Source organism: Myotis lucifugus, unplaced genomic scaffold, assembly GCF_000147115.1.
Source record: "Myotis lucifugus unplaced genomic scaffold, Myoluc2.0 scaffold_313, whole genome shotgun sequence".
Lineage (NCBI taxonomy): Eukaryota > Metazoa > Chordata > Mammalia > Chiroptera > Vespertilionidae > Myotis > Myotis lucifugus.
The window spans coordinates 130,575-150,240 of NW_005871361.1; the positions used below are offsets into that span (position 1 = coordinate 130,575).

General features: G+C 44.2%; 1 protein-coding gene and 1 non-coding gene across 5 annotated transcripts; both read right to left on the reverse strand.

Annotated features, from left to right (window-relative positions):
- Positions 1-1,210: 1,210 nt before the first annotated feature.
- NEU3 (neuraminidase 3) lies at positions 1,211-15,078 on the reverse strand. 4 transcript variants are annotated; one of them, XM_014465877.2, is made up of 4 exons: positions 14,966-15,078; positions 14,528-14,654; positions 12,244-12,455; positions 1,211-4,028 (listed from the first exon to the last, which is right to left on the reverse strand). In XM_014465877.2, exons 3-4 carry the CDS (start codon positions 12,448-12,450, stop codon positions 2,952-2,954), a joined length of 1,284 nt encoding a protein of 427 aa, XP_014321363.1. In that variant the 5' UTR covers positions 12,451-12,455; positions 14,528-14,654; positions 14,966-15,078; the 3' UTR covers positions 1,211-2,951. The 4 variants fall into 4 exon arrangements, with proteins under 4 accessions (XP_014321363.1, XP_023619798.1, XP_014321362.1 ...); XM_023764030.1 differs by having other exon boundaries at positions 12,244-12,546; XM_014465876.2 differs by lacking the exon at positions 14,966-15,078 and having other exon boundaries at positions 14,528-14,754.
- On the reverse strand, positions 11,680-11,786 carry LOC111828268. Its single transcript, XR_002832074.1, has one exon. It is a non-coding gene; the product is annotated as a U6 spliceosomal RNA (small nuclear RNA).
- Positions 15,079-19,666: the final 4,588 nt, after the last annotated feature.

Here is a 19,666-nt window from a genome sequence, read left to right on the forward strand (position 1 = left end):
GATATCTGCGGGGAGACTGGTGACCAGGAAAAACTGATCCAGAGAACAAGGGCCAAATAACAAAGGCCTGAGGTAAATATTAGGAGCCTAGGAGTGAGGAACCAAGAGTTAGGGAGCATGAGCAGGACCAGCAGATTGAACGAGGGTACATACCAGCAGGAGGCGGCCACTCACTACCGGCGCTTTCTTGCACTTCCCGTGGGGGGCCACCTTTGCTAGATGGATACTTACTACGGGTTCAAGGACAGGATGGGGCATCTGGGAGCAAAGGACCACAACTTATGCAGTCCTTTCTTCATGTCTCTATATCAGAGACCTTCAGTCTTTCCTCTTTTCTTCACAGCTGCCATCACCTGCCCTATCTTTTCATTCTACCAACCTGAAAGTGGCTGAAGTGGGCTTAGTTAGGATACCAGCATCACGTGTCGGTCCTAGGGCCCTGAAGACCTGGGTAATTGGCACAGAGTTGAGTGCCTATGGTGGTGTTTGTTGATCAAGTAGAGCCAGCTTAAAATTACAGGGCTGGGAGGAATTTTCCTGCTGCCTGTGCAGTCCTTTGTCTGAACAGCTCCAGCCAGTTATCATTTCTTCTTCACAGCACTACCACCTACACCATCTCTCCAGCTTAGGCCTCATGTCTGTCCTTTCTATCTCCAAGTGCCAGGACTTCTACCTGCTATTCTTTTTCTTCACAGCTGCCATCACCCATCTGTTCCTCTCGATAATCCTCATTCTGGATTATGCCTGTCCCCAAACCTCTTTTCTTGCTACTCCCAAAATGTGCACATAGGCCCTTTGCCTATTAAGGAAATTCACTGCCTATTAAGGGAATTTCTCTCTAAGGAGAAGTAAACATGAGGCAAAGCAGAAGGAGAAAGGGCAGGGCAATTTAGAGCTGGATAAGTCTTTACACACTGGCATGAGACTGACGTCCCTCCCTTCTTGGATAGTCCCAAAGAAGTCCTGATATTCTCATTCTCTCCACCCTTTAGCCCTGATGTAGAGCTTAGCCATCTTGCCTATTTCTATCCAGTTAGAGTGCAGTGCCCTGGAAAGCTTTGCTGAACAAGAACTCAGGAGGGGGATGCCCTTTCAATCCTCCCCCTACACCACCACTCTGTCCACCTCACCCCACCTGCCTCCACGTGCCAACCTGACAATGGGCTTGACAGTGGCCTTCACATAAAGTAGTAGAGATAAGTAGTCATTATTTCATCCTACATGCCAGGCTAATTGTTGCCTTTAATAGGCAATGAGGAGCCACAAATTATTTTCAACCAGGAAATGGCAACAGAAAGCACCTTACATTATTATGCACAGGCACTCAAGAAATAGCTACATAAATGTATAGATGAGTGAATGATCATAGCTGACTACTGAGAAGATAATGACGAAGGTATGACAGGCCACCCTAAGACACTGGCTTAAGCTACATGCCGAAGTAGGTGAAGTTAATCCCTACTTTCCTCCCATAGGACTCCTCCCGCATCTGACGGGTGCATCCTAGGCTATGCTCTACCACTAAGACTTGCTCTCTGGGCCATTACCTAGCGCCATACATACAGGGTAGGACAAAGTTCTGAGTACATGAAACACAGTTTATTCTTGTACTATTATTTATTAATTATTGTATTATTTTCCATATGAACAACTGTAAATCTACTTTTGTCCCACCCTGTAGTTAGCTGATATACCGATTTAAGAGGGACAAAAAAGAAATCTCTCATGATAGGATTTCCCTCAAAGTAACAGGCTACGGGGGAAACAACCTAAAATAAGAGCAACCAATCTGGTATCATCTGAGAACCCAGTATTAGTAAAGCCCAGCCCCAAAACTATTAGACCAGGGTCATCTCACTTCGAAAACAGTGATTCCAGGAGGTCCAAGCAGGCCAGACTCAGCGGTTTGGAGGGTCCAAGACCTTCCTAAGGGTGAAGAGTTTCTCCACTGGCAAATAGAGTGGCTGGGCCGGGACAATAGTCTAAGAAAAACAAACTTAGGGGAAACCTAGCAGCCTGGACAAGCCCTGGGGCAGATGACTCCAGGAACAATAAAGATGCAACTAAGATGATGAGCTTCAGTTATGCAACTTAGAGCCCAAAATCTACTATCCCACAAACTGCATTTTTTAAAATTTTTTCTCCCTCTTCTAGCCTCATAAACTGTGAGCTCCTTGAGGGCAGAGACTGTGGGAAGTTTTGTCCAATGTTTTAAAGCCGTAAGGCATGTCTTTTTCTCATCAGGAACCATCCTAATAAATGAACTTCAGGTTATATTTCATAGAAATAATGCCATCAGAAACAATATGGGCTACTGGTATTGAGCCTCTCATTCTCTCCCTAGGAAATAATGCTTTCTGGATGCGTAAGGGCAGGTTGCGCAGAGTTGCAAAGCTAAAGAAGGTAGGTGACCTCGTTTCTGTTTTGCCCAACTTCTCTTGGATAGCCTATAGAGCTCGTCTATTACTGAACAAATCATCCAGATCCTTCTTCATGACATGACATCTGCTTGGAACCTCAGTCATTTGAAAAGACGAGTCCTATGATTTCCATTTTGATACCAGAGTCCTCTGTGCAGCCAGGACTTGCTGATCATGCAGCAAGCAGGCCCTCTGCCTTCCCTGGGGACAGGAAGAAGAGAAATCACAGACCAATCCTCTCATTTTACAGATGGAGACCTGAGGCCCAGAGAGTTCAAGGTCCCAGAGCCAGCATGGCAGACCCAAGATATCATGGTCTCCCAATTCACACAGTTCAGTGCTACTTCGGCTACAGTAGCTATGGCAAATTTTTCATTTTATCTTTGAGAGGTGAAAAAGGTAGGGAGCAGAATATTGCGTTTTGGGATCCCCTGTAGGCTTCCGTAAGCTCTGCTATCCTGGCCTCCATGATCCTGGCTATGGTTGCCTTCTAATGGTTTCCCTTCTATGGAAAGTTGGATCCTAAGCCAATTAGTTTTGAATCGGGTCAGAGTTCCTACCAGGGCTGGTGTAGTCACCTTCCACGTGGCTCAGGATCTCTTGGTCTGTGAACAAGCGGAAGGCAATCTGCTCACACTCCCGTCTGATCCCACACTCAAACAAACACGCAAACAAGCCCTCCTCCACAGCAGCCAAATCGGAGTAGCCACAGGGCCCGCAGTGCAAGATCCAGGGGGAGGACCAGCAGGCAGCCTCCAAGGGGGTCCGGTTGAGGTAGATGCCTAGGTTAACCCTCCGTTTCTTACTGGTTGGGTGTGAGTACAAGAGCCATGATTCTGACAGTGCTCCAGCTTCCTGCTCTGGCCTCACAGAACTGCCCAGCAGAGGGCTCTGCTGAACAGTAGGAGTATCTTTGCCATTACAGTCCTGGCATTCATTTGGAATCTCCAGGGGCCGGAAACTCACCACACTGCCTTGGCAGCCACGAGGGGGCTCACAGAGCTGTTGGCTCAGGGCTGGTCTCTGAAAACATTCACCATGGTCAGTGCTCAGAGCCTCTGCCCGGCATCTGTTTGGTGTCCGGGCACTGCAATACAGCACAGGATGGCCGGCCCTCCCAGTCACCTCTGCCACTTCGCACTCCACTGTCACCATGGGCTTAATGAGCCTGCCATGGTGCCATGTGGTCCCTAGGTCATCACTGTAGATCATCAGGGAATGAGGCCTGGCTTTACATGGTAGCCGGAAGCAAAAGAACCAGTAAGGGATGTAGTAGGTGTATGCAGGGATGATGAGCCTCCCAGACTGCAGCTGGATGCCATGACCTGGGCCCACAGCAAATGTGGCCCAACGCTTCACTTCCGGGCCAATGACCTCCTCAGTCAGGTCCCTCACGTTGCTCCATGAATAGCCAGAATCCCGACTGCAGATGAAGCAGAGGCGAGCAGCATTCCTGCCTGTCATAATCTGGTGACGCTCGGTGACATGGCCCTGCACACAAATGAAGAACAGGTACACACAGCCAGTGTTTCGCTCCCATACAGGACAGGGGTTCATGGTCCGATGCCCAGGTAACACGGCTTCCATCAGTGGTGTTACTGGTCCCCACTAGACAAGAAGAAGGGAGAGAGAGCAGGAATGAGAGACTAATAAGAAGACATGAAGCTCATTAAAAGCATTGGAACTTTTCAGAGAAAATAAGTAAATGGTATTAAAATCTATAAAATTGTGAAGGCCCAACTATTCACTTAATTCTCATGCTATCCCCTCTGTCCGAAACATTCTTCCTCACTTTGTCTAGATGCTCAAATAAATGGTATCAAAACTCACTTCCTGTCTTATACCAAAGGCTTTTTCTTTGTATATACAAAAGACATATAGCAATTATTATATAACATTACATTTTTATGTGACTCGCTCCCTCCCTAAACTATGAATCTTTTTAGAGTAGAAACCAATTAATCTAATTTTGTATCTCCAGAGCTCAGTACATGATAGAAGCTACATAAATACTTTTAAAAAAAAAGAAAGGACTCGCCTCCAAAAAAAAAGAAAAAGAAGGAAGAAAAGAAACACAAAGCAAGACAGACAAACATGGAAATTTTAGGCATATAAAAGGAAATTTAAGACAAAGATTTTTTTCCTTCCTCTACTATCCTGGGGAGGCAATTCATAACATTGTCATTAAAAACTCAAGCATGGAGTCAGAGGCACCTGCTTTCATCACATATGCAACCTGGGGCAAGTTATTTAATCTTCCTTTGCTTCAGTTTCTTGATCAGTTAAATGGAGGATGTAATAACATGCTCAGAGAGTTGTTGTTGCAAGGATAAAATGAGATAATGCCTAATCAGACATATCACAAAGAGGTCTAACCACTTTAATATATTTTTAAAACAATATTAGAAATAGATAAGAAAGGTTCAAAAGAGAAATGGGCAAAGAGCAAGATCAGACAACTCACAGAAAGAGAGAAAAAATGAAAATATGTTCAACCTCACATATAAAGAAGAGCAAATTAAAATTAAGATAGTATTTAAAAAATACTTTTATTGATTTCAGAGAGGGAGATAGAGAGAGAGAGACATCAATGATGAGAGAAGAATCATCAACTGGCTGCCTTCTACACAACCCCACCAGGAATTGAGCTGGCAACACAGCATGTGCTTGACCAGGGATTGAACCTCAACCCCCTGGTTCATAGGCTGACACTCAACCACTAAGCCACTCTGGCCGGGTAAGATAATATTTTTCATCTAATGAACTGGTAACATATAAACTTTAACAATACTTTTCTGTTGGCAAAAAATGTGAAGAAACAGACACTCTCAAGTATGAATTGGAGTGTAACATGGTTTAACATTTATGTAGGATCTATCAAAATTACACATGCATTTAGCCTTTCTAAGCATGCCCAATTTTGGGAAATTATCCTAAGATATATCTGCTCATCAAATTAAGTATGTATATTACTCATTGTGGGGGAGATACAAGATGGTGGTGAAGTAAGTGGAATTAACACTAACCTCCTCTCAGGACCAAACCAGAATTACAAGTAAATTATAGAACAATCAACCTGAATAACCAACCTGAATAGCTAAAGTCTTATAACCAAATATTTATAGAAGCCACATCAAGACTGGTAGGTAGGGTGGAGACACAAAAAGGGCTGGCCCTGCAACCACATGTGGTGGTTGCGAATCAGGAGGAATATCTCAGCTGCAAAGGTACCCCCTGAGGAACAAGGGGTCTCAACTCCTGCTAGGCATTCTAGCCTGAAGCACCAGTGCCAGGAAGAGGAGCTTAACATCTGGCCCAGAGCACTATGTAACAATGAAAATGAACAGCTCACAGCTGTACACCTAATTTAGATAAACCTCAAGAATATAATATTGAACTAAAGAAGCCAAACATCAAGGATATACCGAGTATATGATTGTCTAAACACTATGCTGTACACCTGAAACTAATACAAAATAATACTGCATGTAAACTGTAATTTTAAAAACTAAAAATTTAGAAATGATTAAAAACAAGCAAAACTAAAATCGTGAGCTATACATCAGGATAGTAATTACCTCTGGGAAGGAGAGAGGAGACATAAGAAGCTTCTAGGGCAGTGGTTCTCAACCTTGGCTGCACATTAGAATCACCTGGGAATCTTTTTAAAATCCTGATTTCTGGGCCTCATCCTCCAGAAATTCTGTTTCTTTGTTATGGGGTGGGGCCACAACATTAGTAACAAAGACACAGAACTTCCAGAGGATGAGGCCCAGAAATCAGGATTTTAAAAAGATTCCCAGGTGATTCTAATGTGCAGCCAAGTTTGAGAACCACTGTTCTAGGGTAACATCCTATTTTTTTCCTTGAATGGTAAATTCACGAGGTTTGGCTCTATCAATTCAGAGCTGACATTTATATTTTGTCTTATGTATTATGTTTTCTATATGTGTGTTATCACTTCACATTTAAATGTTTTAAAAGGCATAAGAAAAGTTGTTGGGGAAAAAAGTTTGCTAGTCATTGGGAAGTCAGTATATTCTATATTAAAAGCCTAATATGCTAAGTGTCCGGTCGACCATTCAACAATCAAAGCATAATATGCTAATGATATGCTAAGGCAACTGCTCGCTATGATTTGCACTGATCACCAGGGGGCAGACACTCTTACTGGTAGGTTACCTTGCTGCTGGAGTCCGGCCGATCGGGACTGAGCAAGATGGACTGGACACACCCTGGAGCCCTCCCATGGTCCCTTCTCCAGCTGGTCAACCTTTTGTGTCCCTCCCCGGCCCCTATCGTGCATTGGTGGGGTCCCTTGGCCTGGCCTGCACCCTCTCATAATCTAGTATCCCTCGGGGGATGTTGGAGAGCTGGTTTCGGCCTGACAGCGGAATGACCAGTCGCTATGATGCGCACGGACCACCAGGGGACAGATGCTCAATGCAGGGTCTTCCCCCTGGTGGTCAGTGTGCTCCCACAGGGGGAGTACTGCTCAGCCAGAAGCCGGGCTCATGGCTGGTGAGTGCAGTGGTGGTGGTGGAAGCCTCTCCTGCCTCGGTGGCAGCACTAAGGATGTCTGACTGCCAGCTTAGGCCTGCTGCCCCCGAGGGCTCCTGGACTGCAAGAGGGTGCAGGCCGGGCTGAGGGACCCGCCTGAGTGCAAGAATTTTGTGCACCAGGCTTCTAGTTAAGGATATATACTTGTATTTCTTTGTTTCTGTATGAAGAAGCACTAGAAAGATACATAAGAAACAACAGTGATTGGCTATAGGAGGTAAAAGACTAGGAATGGGATGTATACCTTTTTATATTGTTTTTATTTTTCAGTCATATAAATGAATTAACTAGCCAAAACAAAAACTAAGTTTTAAAAATTTAATTCCCATGTGAATGGCAAAAAATATTAAGCAAAGCTCAGTTCACAGATTCTCAAAATTATAAGGACCTAGTGCTAACACCCGTCCTACAGAAGATTCTCTTCTAAGTTTTCTGGTTAAAGATCATTCAGTCCCTCCCTGAACTAGACTAAGTGCCGGAAGCCAGTCCACCCTTGCTGCTTGACACAGTTGCTGCAGGGAAGAAACATCTGCATAGCTTATGTTTCAAGGGACCTGGCATACTGTTCTTAATGTGTTTGCTCCCCTTCTTAGCGCTATGTGTTTTAAACAGGACCACCTCCCCAAGAAAGGTTGTTTCCCCAGGTTAGGGGTTAACAGGACTAAGGAAGAGAATAAATCAGTAAATCCCCCTAGTGTTACAGAAATACCATGTACTACTTATGAAGAACTTGGACTAAGACTGTTGGCAATAAATTTGGGACTTGTTGGGCCCACATCCCCAGGGGTCTGCCCACCAGGGAAAGCACCAAAGCCTATACCCCTGGAGACCCACTGACACAGGGCAGTCCCAGGGAAGGCAAGCAGCGAGGCTGGGAGGACATAACCTTTACTGGGTAGAATAATCTCCTTCAGTCACTTCCTTGTAGCCTATCAGTAGAGCAGTGACCTTGGAATAGCCCTTGTAATGGAACACAGAGATTAATTTAGACAAGATTAAAATCAACAGAACTAGATAGAGACAGGATTTTTGGCAAAGGTCAGATAAGAAACAAGGAACTGTAGAACGTTACCCAAAACATACCATGATGTGATTTATAGATAGAGGCATGCTTATAGGATCAAATGGTATAAATACAGATGTAACAGGACAATAAAGAGAGAACCCAACTATGCTGATCAACTGAACGCAGTCTCCGTGTCATTCCTTCTTCGCCGACTCCGTCCATACCTTTGGGAACCCCTGGACCTGCTGAGGCTGGACCCCAACAACTAAGGACAGGGAACTCACTATCCCTGTACTGGAGCAACCCATTCTACAGTAAGTGCCTTGTGCACTGTAAACACTTCAAACATATGTGCCAAAGTCAATGTAATTATTGGACACAAGCCCTCCTTCCTCTACAAAGCTCTCCCAGATTGCTAACTAATTGAAGCCTGCTTCCTAAATCCTCTCAAATGGCATGTTACTCTCTAGAAACTTTCTATGCATAAGTTCACATCAATATCTGACTGCATTGTAAACCCCTAGAGGCAGAACCTCAGTTCCCTGTGATTCTCAGGGAATCAAGGTCCAGGAGGCCACCAGTGGGAGGGTGCAGCCTTCCTGCCTTGAGGAGGGGAAAGGCACCCACAGAGCAGACTCCAGGATCACAGATACCATCAGAGAAAGGAGAAAAGGCACCATGGGTGTCAGAGAAGGAAAAGACCATATCTGCATGTGGAGAATCCAGGGAGAAATCTTTGATTCTGCTCACCTTTGACCCACTTCAAGAATCAGCTTTAATGCTGTGGCCACACAATAACTTCTCCAATCCTCAAATGCATTTGTACTCCTTCTTCTAAGGAAATACCCCACTCTGAGTGGACTTGCCTTGTGACACTTCATGGATTGTGTATGGGAGTTTTGGACAGTTACATCTGTGCACAGTTCTGCTTTCTCTATGCAATTCAACTGTGCAAATTCTTCACAATGAGAGGCCTGAATCTTTCAACTTTTGCCTCCCTCCGCACATCCCCCTTGACTTAATGCTTGGTATATAGTAGGTGCTCAATAAAGGAGGAAAGGACAGAGAAAGAAAAGAAGGGAGAGAGGAATGGAAGGGGGGGAAGAAGGGAAGGAGTGGGGAGAATATAAGGGAGGAGTGAAGGGAAGGATTATAGAAATGCTCTCGGATAGAAACAATACTCTATATAAACAGTGCCCAGAGGCTCCTCTCCTTCCCAAGTGCCTAGAACAGGCCTGGGGAGCAGATTTAATTCCCTACTGTCGCTCTGAAGATAGAGACCCTGTCTCTTCAGCACCATGTGGACACGAACACTTTATGAATAGCACTGAACGTGTTTCCAATGAAAAATAACTCATCTGCTGCACAGTCATTTGAATAGTTAATATTGCTCAGATCAAGAACCTTGAGACAGATATAAGAAATTCATCAGCACTGCTACTCCCTTTAGGAATAGGAGGGTGGGGGAAATTACTGTACTGGGCAAGCTAGTCATTGGGAAGTCAGAAGCTTAGCCATCCTTAGTAGCTGAGAGGAGAAAATGATTTGGACCAGATATGTCTAAAATAAAGTTTATATGAAGCTAGAAGAAATAGTAAACTAAAGATGAAAGCACTAGAATCCAAATTATATCATCCAGCTGCAGCAATGGAATATAAACAAGCTGAGGCTTGACAGAAATGTAAAATGAGTCTTGGGTTTAAAAGTCTGGATGGAGAAACATAATTAAAGAACAACAAATGTAATAGCCAACAAGCATTATGAAAAAATACTAAATATTGTTAATAATTAGGAAAGTGCAAATAAAAACAACAATGAGATATCACCTCATATCCATTAAGATGACTACTACCAAAAAACACACACAAAATAAGTGTTGGCAAGGATATAGAGAAACTGGAAGCCTTGTGCACTGTTGATGTGGAAAACAATATGGAGGAACTTCAATAAATTAAAAATAGAATTACCATATGACCCAGCAATTCTACTTGTAGGTATAGATCCTAAGAATTGAAAGCAATGTCTCAAACATATATTTGCACACCATGTTCATAGAGCGTTATTCACAATAGCCAAAAGGTGGGAGCAACCCAAGTGTCCATCAACAGAAGAATGGATTAAACAAAATGGATAAACCAATGAATGGATAAACATACAATGAACTATTATTTAGTCTTTACAAAGAGGGAAATCCTGCCATATGCTACAAGTTGAACCTTGAGGATATTATTCTAAATCAGCGATTTTCAACCTTTTTCATCCCATGGCACACATAAACTAATTACTAAATTCTGCAGTACACAGAAAAATATATTTTTTGCTAATCTGACAAAAAACAGGTTTAATTTTGACTCATTCACATCAGACAACTAGTGTTGGGTTGGCTGTTGTCATTTTTTAAATTTGACAATGTATGGGAAAAGAGGTCAGTGCCCCTGACTAAATAGTCAGGTATTGCATACTTTAAAAATTCACTGCTTGAATTTTTGAAAATCACTGCTCTAAATGAATAAGCCATCATAGGAAGACAAATACTGCATATGAGATACCTAAAATAATCAAACTCATAGAAACAAAGTAGTATAATGGTTATGAGAGACTGGGGGGCTCAGGGGGAATGGGTTGTTCAATGTGTACAGAACTGCTGTCATGCACAATGACAAAGTTTTAAAAAGATCTGTTGCACAATAATGTGCATACAGTTAATCCATAATGTACACTTAAAATGATTAAGATGGAAAATTTTGTTAGGTGTATTTTACTAAAATTAAAAGTTATGTGTGTTTTTTTAAAACAAATGTGAAAAGGACTTGTAAGTTTTAGCTGACCGTCTACTTAATATTTATTAGTCAACTGTGTTATGCAGGATCAAAAAATAAATGCTACTTTACCTTAGGATGCGTGAAAAGGATACAAGATGGGATAGCTACCTCATTGGTGGGGTGGCTCTATTCTTGGGATCCTAAGTTCAATTCTGAGTACCATTCTTTTAAAAAGGACTCTAACATCCCAGAGTAATCAGTTTTCAAGGGCCCAGAAACCAAATCCAGACTGTGACCTAAGAAGGCACTAAAGAACTCAAGTTGTGAGTCCCCAAAATAGAAAACTCAGCGGCATGAACACCCACTTTCAGGTATATCAAAGAGCAGTCTCAACAGAAGGGACTGCATCATGTATAGACTGACAACCCCAGAACCCCAGAAGGCAGAACAAGACCAACGGGTAATTATAGAGGAGTGTGGATCATCTCATCCTACAAAAAAAAGTTAACAGCAGCCACAGGATGAATTCCTTACTTGAGGAGTAAGCAGAACCTTTATAGAAGATGACTAACGTTGAGTTCCTACTATGCAACTGCTATTATTAATCACATTTTGCAGATGATGAAACAGAAAAGAATCAAGTATCCTTGGTCACAGAGCCAATAAATAGTAGGTCTTGCCTGACTACAAAGCCATGCTCTTAACCACTAAGCTATTAGTAGCTACCAATGGAATACAGATTTCTATACTGGAAAAGGAGTTGGGCTTATGACTCTAATTTCAAGATTCTACAACTGAGTTAATCAGAGAATAAAAATGAATAAAGCATGAGGTAAGAAGAACAGTAGTAGTAGAGAATGATTGTTGTTATCATACACCCTCTAATTCATTATCTGCTACTTGTGGTCTTTTTTCTCTCTTTTTTTTCTAAAAAAATATGGAACGCTTCACGAATTTGCGTGTTATCCTTGCGCAGAGGCCATGCTAATCTTCTCTGTATCGTTCCAATTTTAGTATATGTGCTGCCGAAGCGAGCACTAGTTGTGGTCTTAAACAAGCTACCTACCTCTCAGAGCACCAGGATCCCTCATCAGCAACCCTGGACTAACAATGTCTACTTTTTTCAGTGACTTAGAAAGATAAAAGAGAATGTGAGTGAAAAGTACATATGAACCCCGGAGGCCTCTAGAGTTAGAGGTCAAGTCTGAAGCCTGCTTCTACTCCTTTATTGTAGCTGTGTGACCTTGAGCAATGTGGCAAGCTCTCTGAGCCTGTTTCCTCATCCGTAAAATGTGACTGACAACAATTCCTACGTCACGGAGTGGCCGAGAGGATCAGTGTGCCCCTAGCACACAGTAAGTACTCCGTGAGAGGCACTACTTTTATGGTCTTTTCCTCTTCAACTCCTACACAGGGTTGTCCCTGCACTGGTGGGAAAAGGAACAGAGCAAATGTGGAGAGAAACTGAGGCCCAGGCCCAGATCGGGGAGGTCACCTGTACAAAGTGCCCCGTCCTCAGCCCTCGCCTCAGCACCAGGTGGAGAGCGTCCTCATCCCTGCTTGTAGAGCGCTTCTCTGCAAAGGCCAGGAAGGTGTGGGTGGGGGGTATATAGAGCAGGGCTGGGATCCGGTAGGTGACCCCTCCCTTGTCTTCCTGCTGGAACAGAGGGTTGTTGAAGGAGCACGATGTCACTTCTTCCATGACCTCTGCAAGAATAGGAGGCAGCTCAATGTGTATCCATATCCAAATGCTGGCTTGTATACAAGTTCTGTTCTATCATTCCATTTCTGGAGATCACTGAGAGCCAGAGATGTTTATTTTTCTTAATATAAAAATAACATTATGGTCCCAACTGCACAAAGCAAGCAATACGCAGTCTTGTTTAACACATCCATCACCCCGACTCTGTGGGAATTCTATATAGCCTGTGCCATGTGGGTCTCTCCAGAGATTCTGCATATACTCTGCCAAGCATCCAGGGATATTACCAACCCAGATGGCTTCTAATACCAATTTCTTGGCTTGGAGTTTTTAGGCCATTTGGGTAACATATATGTAAACCCAAATCCCTATCAAGAAATGCCTGTTTAAGAATTCTTTGGGGCACCTTTTTCCCTCTCTTTGAAATTGGATAAAAGGCAATCTTCTTTGTCATCTCTGCATCAGTAGCGATTTTTTTCCTAGTCCATTCACCCAATCAGGTGTAGATTTTCAAGGGATGTGACTTCATGCAAGGATCTCAGTTTCAACCAAAGTCTAGACCAGTGGTTCTCAACCTTCTGGCCCTTTAAATACAGTTCCTCATGTTGTGACCCAACCATAAAATTATTTTCATTGCTACTTCATAACTGTAATGTTGCTACTGTTATGAATCGTAATGTAAATATCTGATATGCAGGATGGTCTCTCTCATCTATGTTTCTAACTCTCTTTCCCTCTTCCTTCCTCTCTGTAAAAATAAAAATCAATAAAATACATATATATTAAAAAAATAATAATACCTACCAAGATGATCAATACGAAGAACCACTGCAAAGTGCTTTATAAACTTTAAAGCACCATAAAGAAAAGTCTTTATTATAAATTTTGATGTTCTCACAATTTCACTTATGGCTTTGCTATCACTACAGCAAGTATCACCACTATCATTCGTTTTTCTTGTGATTTAGGCTGATCCTGTTGATGACAGTGTTAACATAGATGGTGGCTCTGGCATTGACACCCAAACTATTTCACACAAACTGTAGGCTGGGAACTACAGGCAGAGAAGAATCTGATGCAGTTCTACTTCAGAGATGTTCGTTTCAGCAGAGGACGCATATTATTAATTGCAGCTCCATAGGAACACCTTTCAATGAAACCCTCTTACTGGGAGAGAGGGTAAGTGTAGCATGGACTTTGAGGCGACACTTGGCTTTGATTCTTAGTAGCAAATTGCTTTCCTTTTGGGCCTATTTCCTCACTTGCAGTGGAGGTAAGACCACCTATTTCTCAGGCTGTAGGAACTATGTAATTCCACAGATGCCCAACTAATCCAATGCAGCCGTCAGCCTCCAGTGACGCCTAGGAGACCTCCCTATCTCATTCATTCCCTCTTAAAAAACGAGTAGGTAAGGAGCACCCATCCTATGTCAGGCTTCTGCAGATCCTGTACCAGCGGTTCTCAACCTGTGGGTCGCGACCCCTTTGGCGGTCGAACGACCCTTTCACAGGGGTCGCCTAAGACCATCCTGCATATCAGATATTTACATTACGATTCATAACAGTAGCAACATGACAGGAAGTAGCAACGAAAATAATTTTATGGTTGGGTCACAACATGAGGAACTGTATTCAAGGGTCGCGCGCGGCCTTAGGAAGGTTGAGAACCACGGCGTGTAGTCCAAACTCTGCTCATGGCACCGATGGAAAAGCTGAGGCCGCTCAGTGATCAGCAGCAAAACCTGGGCCCGGGCCGGGTCTTCCTTCCCTGGCAAGTCCCGCTCGGGGCTCTCTGCGGCCGCAGATCCCTCTCTCCTGAGCAGGGTTTCCCCGCTCGGGTTCCTTTCCTCCCGAAAGCGCGCATTCTCGGGTTTCCGCGTGGCTTCCGCGGAAGGAAAACTAGAACCAGCCAGGAACAGCCCGGGCCAGTCTGAGATGCCAGCGACTGGGTGGCCGACTCACTCTCCTCCCAGGACTGGATTCCTAAGCCCAGATGGTGCTGCGAACTCGGCCCCACTTCCCGGGCCCCCCCACCCCCATCTCCAACCCCCCGCCCCCGCCACCCAGGCCCGCTCACCTGCGTCGGCCCTCGGTTCCCCTGCTCTCTCCAGGCTGCGGGGGCGCGGAGGCAGGCCCTCGGGTCTCGGGCACCAGAGCCTGGGAGGTGACTGAGGCTGGGGAGACGGAGGCAGGAGAAAGCGCGGCTGCGGACACGAAAACAAACGCCCAAAAGTGAACAGAGAGGGGGACGGAGACATCGAGCGGCCGGGAGGAGGACGGGCCCGGGAAACAGACACTGCGGGGGCGGGGAGTGGGGGGGCGCGAGGCCGCAGAGGCCACAGCCGTTGGGACCGCGGGTTAGCAGAGGCCCGGACTCAGCCCCGCCCCCTCGGACCGGGGCCGCCGAGGCCCCGCCCCCTCGCTGCCCGGCCTCGGACGTCCCTCCTCCCTTCAGTCCCCAGCCCAGTCCCAGCCAGGGCGGGAAGAACCTGACCCTTCCTCTTCGACCACCTACCCGCAGGGCCAAGTTCAGTGCTGCCACGTCTCCCAAAGGCTGCGCAGCTCCCGGGCTCCGCCCCACCCTTCCATTTCCTGCCCCCACCACTCTTCAGCTTTCCATCCCCGCTCTGTGGGTTGGTAGGTATCACCGCCTAAAACTTCCCTGGGCAGCCTGAGAGGCAAGCAAAGGTTCCGGACCTCAGAGCTCAGAGGGGACTCCACAAAAAGGGCCAGAGCGCCAGAGTACTGGGCCACCCCTACTCAAAAAATAAAATTATATGTTATATGTGTGTGTAAATTATATATATAGTATTAGATTATAATTCACTGAATAAAATAAAACTGAGTCCATTATATGAGTAATTGAAGCCCAGCCAGTGTGTCTTGGTGGTTTGGTGTCGACCCATGAACCAGGAGGTAAGGGTTCCATTCCCGTCAGGGCACATGCCTGGGTTGCAGGCTCAATCCCCACCCAATGCGGGGTGTGCAGGAGGCAGCCCATTGATGATTCTCTCTCATCATTGATGTTTCTCTCTCCCCCTCTCTGAAGTCAATAAAAAGATATATTTAAAAAACACCTTATTATGTCTGAAATATTTCATTTTTAAAGAAGAGCCTATACAAAATGCTAGGGTTCTTCACCAGACTTCCCCAAACTCACAACCAACTCTGTGGACCACCAAGCCAATTTTAGAAAAATACCTAAAACGAATGCCATATTTCTCTCAATTCTTCTTTAGCTGATGGTTCAGTCTTATGCTTGAGGCAATGAGGTTTAGTAGAAATCTCTAGATTTGGAAGCGAAGAGATCTTGGCTCCAATTCTGACTTCCCACTTCCTAGCTGAGTGACATCGGCAAGTTATTAAATTTCTGTGCCCCAGGTTCTTCATCTGTAAAATGGACACACATGACCTATTCACGATCTACTTCATGATGCAAATCAGACAGGTTTCACTTCCTGTATAAGGACCCCTCAGTCCCCCATGCTAAAATAGTTACTCCTATTCAAGCCTCCGCAGCACTTTGTATGGATGGCCTCTAATGAATTTTGAGTATGCCCCACCATCACTCACTCTGATTAATCTGTCAAAAATGGGGACCAAATCCATTCTAATGGTCTCATACAGCATTTAGTTAAGGATACTGTCAACTGAACTCCAAGAAACAGGATGAAATCAATCTGCAGACTTGACCTCTATTATACCCAAGGATCTTGACCAAACCAGCTGGAAATACAAACAACAACTTGGCCTAGGTATTAATTCTGGTACACATGATACATCGGCTATTCCAGATTACCTTGGCCCACAAGGAAGTTGAGAACAATTCTATCATCCATAACCATACTGGCTAGTGAGTTGAGGGTCACCTGAATGTATTCCAGGGCTAAAGTGGTATCACTGATGGCTTCAGCTAAAGTCAGGGACAAATTCCATAGCAACGTTTCTAGTAGAATGAGCCTTAAGACAGGGATAACCTCCTGCAGAGTGTGCATAAATGAGTCAGTACCCCTCCAGGAAGCTCCCTCTTTACCCAAGGATACCCTTGTTTTGGAGCAATCTCCACAGTTATCTGATGACTACTTGGTCTATTCGTGATGCTTCCCTAAACACCTGAAAGTTGCTTAAGACCCTCCCTATGGTGCAAGGCACCATGTTTTCAGGAAGAAAGGCAAGTTTGTGCCTGGCTTCCACACAGGGATATCCTGGGGGCATATATGATGCCCTGTTTACAATTGTTGGGGCCTCCCAAATGGCACCTACATCTCTCAGGGAATACAGGTTGACGGTCCCTAATGTGGCCTTATGGCCACCTGGTAGGCCTCAGAGCTCTCAGTTCACTTAGAATAATTGAAACCAGTCCTTATTTTGGAAAGACTGCCTAATGGCAATTAGTTCAATCTGTCCGACATGCCTACACAACCAGCCAAGGTGGCATTTGTCCTCCCCATAGGATGACTAATAGCTACAAGGGAGGTGGGAGGTTCTGGAAGTTGTGACATATTTTGCATGGAAGTATAGGAGCTGAAAGTACTGATTTTTTCAATAGACTTCTCAGTAGATTAAAGGAAATGGCTATCAAATTGCGATCAGAGTCACCTAGTGGGGATGGCAAACCCAACAATCAGTCAAGTTTAGGGAGCTTACAACAGTTTGGGGGAGTTTTACTATGCCATTCTCCTCTGAGAGGAAGGCTCCAAGCAAGAATGACTCTTTTTTCAAATGTTATATCTACGACCATGTCAAACCAACAAAAGAATCCAGGTGGCTAAATCAGAATTAAATGTGAATACTTAAGGCCTTCCTTTGGCTAAGGTGCCACCTGAAGGGTGTGGCAACCAGGTTGGCCCGGAGATGCTGTTAGGGCAAAGAAAACATACCCAGCACCAGTCAGGGCATCAGAATACTGAATTTTCAAAATAAATCTATACAACACTCCCCAACCCCTCATTCTGATCATTACTCAGTAAGCAACTATAATTAATTTTATGTCTTAACTTGACTGGAACACGAGACCCCCAAATATTTGGTTAAGCATTATTCTGGATATGTCTGAGAATATTTCCGGATGAGATTACCATTTGAATCAGTGCTCTCAGTAAAGCAGACTGCCCTCTGAGATGTTGGTGGGCTTTCATCCAATCTGTTGGAGGCCAGAATAGAACAAAAGTCAGGGTAAGGTAGAATTCACTCTGCCTGTTTGCAAGCTAGGACATCAGTCTTCTGCTTCTGGACTAGAACTTACTCCTGGTTTGCAGGCCTTCTGACTCAGACTGGAATGATATCATTGGGTCTCCTGGTTCTCCAGCTTACAGAAGCAGATCATGGGACTTCTCCAACTCCATAATCATGAGCCCATTCCTTATAATACAGCTCTTTATATATGCACACACATATCCTATTTGTTCTGTTTCTTCAGAGAACTCTAATATAGCCGTCAAGAGGAAGTGATTGCTTTCAGTGGACAGCCATATTTAGTGACCAAACTGCCTTACTAAATATTGACCAGGATGGGGTTAGAGAGGTAGGGTCAGAAATCTTCTGAGTACATTTTTTAAATAGGCTGTTCCAACAGTCAACAATACTAAATTCCTCTGGATGGAAGAGTTAAAGGTCCATCAAATACCTGGACTGTCAGCCTACCATTAAGTGGCTTTTGTAATAACAGTTGCACCACTGTTTGACTGCATGTGGTCAAGATAACCAAAAACATGAGACAGATTAGTTTGAAGACCAAAATAGTGTGGTTGGAGTTGACTGAACTAGAAAAGCAACACTAACCTGAAAAACATGTCAACAGTGGTGAGGTACTACTGATAACCCCCAGAGGGAGCCAAAGGTCTGATATAGTAAAATAGCCAAGAGTGGGTGACGGCCATGCCCTGTGCTATGTGGTCTCACTCAAGGCTAGACAAACAGGACTTTTGAAAGGAGTCACAGTTTGGCATGCAGCAGTAGCCTCTGCATCAGAAACATAAGTGTTTTACTTTGTGCCTAGGCTACTATGGTGGGTGTAATACCATGTCTGGTATGATGGATCCAGGCAACAATGGTGGCAATCTGAGTAGTACGGGCTCCAGCAGCAGCAGCTTGATCCCAGTTGGTCTCATCAAATGACGGCCCCCCACTGAGGGCATCTACATGACAGACAGTTGAATTAACAGCAATAATTCATTTCTAGTTTGTGGCCCCGAAGAAGAGTGTCTTTGTTTTGACACTCTGTAGTCTTCCAAGTGGAATACTGGGGTCTTGTGACAGATTGCCCCTCCCAGCAGTTTCTCATTCTTCAGTGGGTCACCTTCAATAGCATTATAAACCAAATCCAGGCAGAGTATGATTCAATACTCATCAATGGTTTCTACAAGAGTCTGTCAAAGGGAACTCTCCCCAAAGGGTCAAGCTCCCTTACAGCAGCCAAGACCCATTGCAAAAAAATTCTGAGATAGTTACTCATCTCTAAATGGATCTAATGTTGACATGATAGAATATAGGATGGGGTTGGCTATGAGACAAACCAATAGTTGCCATTCTTCCAAGCATCATGCATTGTCTCTGTAATTTTCTCATTTCCTTCAATAAAAAGTAAAAGTTTAAAAAAAAAAGTGAAGATAACATGTTTATATATGTAAAGAAAAAGGTATACCCAAGTATGCAAGATTCCAAGAAATCATCTTGGAGAGGGTTATTCCCTCTCTACAAACACAAGTCTTGGGACCGCCCCGTGTCTAACAGTAACTCTAACTCATTCATTGTGAAAAAACAATTATCCAATTACACTCTTTCAAAAGCTGACAGAACAGCTTACAGAATAGAACTATCATCTAAAAAGGGTTGTGGGAGTAGAGGGCCCTAGAAGCTCAGAGAATTACATGACTTACCCAGCCGGACAGGAATAAAACTCCCACCTGTTGCTGTTCCACACCCCTCGGTGTGACACTAGATAGGGGGCAACATTCCCAAGTCAAAGAGCAAAACGTGATAAGCATGATGTTTTATAAAGTGAATATGGTTTTAGGAACTAGGTTCAGCGAGAACTTACTTTTGTAAGGACAGAGGGACAATATCCTTATAGCTCACAGGATCTAGGCAAGTGCTGAGTCCTTCTCTACCACAGGAAAACACTGGCAAAGAAGATGTTCACAATTTTGGAGCCAGACTACCCAGGTTTAAATCCCAGTTCTATCACTAACTTTTTGTGTCTCATTTCCCTCAGGCT

What these genes read in the sequence shown, in the direction of transcription:
- NEU3 (XM_014465876.2), bottom strand. Translation starts at nt 14,708, where the DNA reads ATGTCTCCGTCCCCCTCTCTGTTCACTTTTGGGCGTTTGTTTTCGTGT. An exon ending in GGAACCGAGGGCCGACGCAG is followed by an intron (nt 12,456 to 14,527) that starts GTGAGCGGGCCT and finishes CTATTCTTGCAG; the next exon opens with AGGTCATGGAAGAAGTGACA. An exon ending in GGACGGGGCACTTTGTACAG is followed by an intron (nt 4,029 to 12,243) that starts GTGACCTCCCCG and finishes CTTCTTGTCTAG; the next exon opens with TGGGGACCAGTAACACCACT.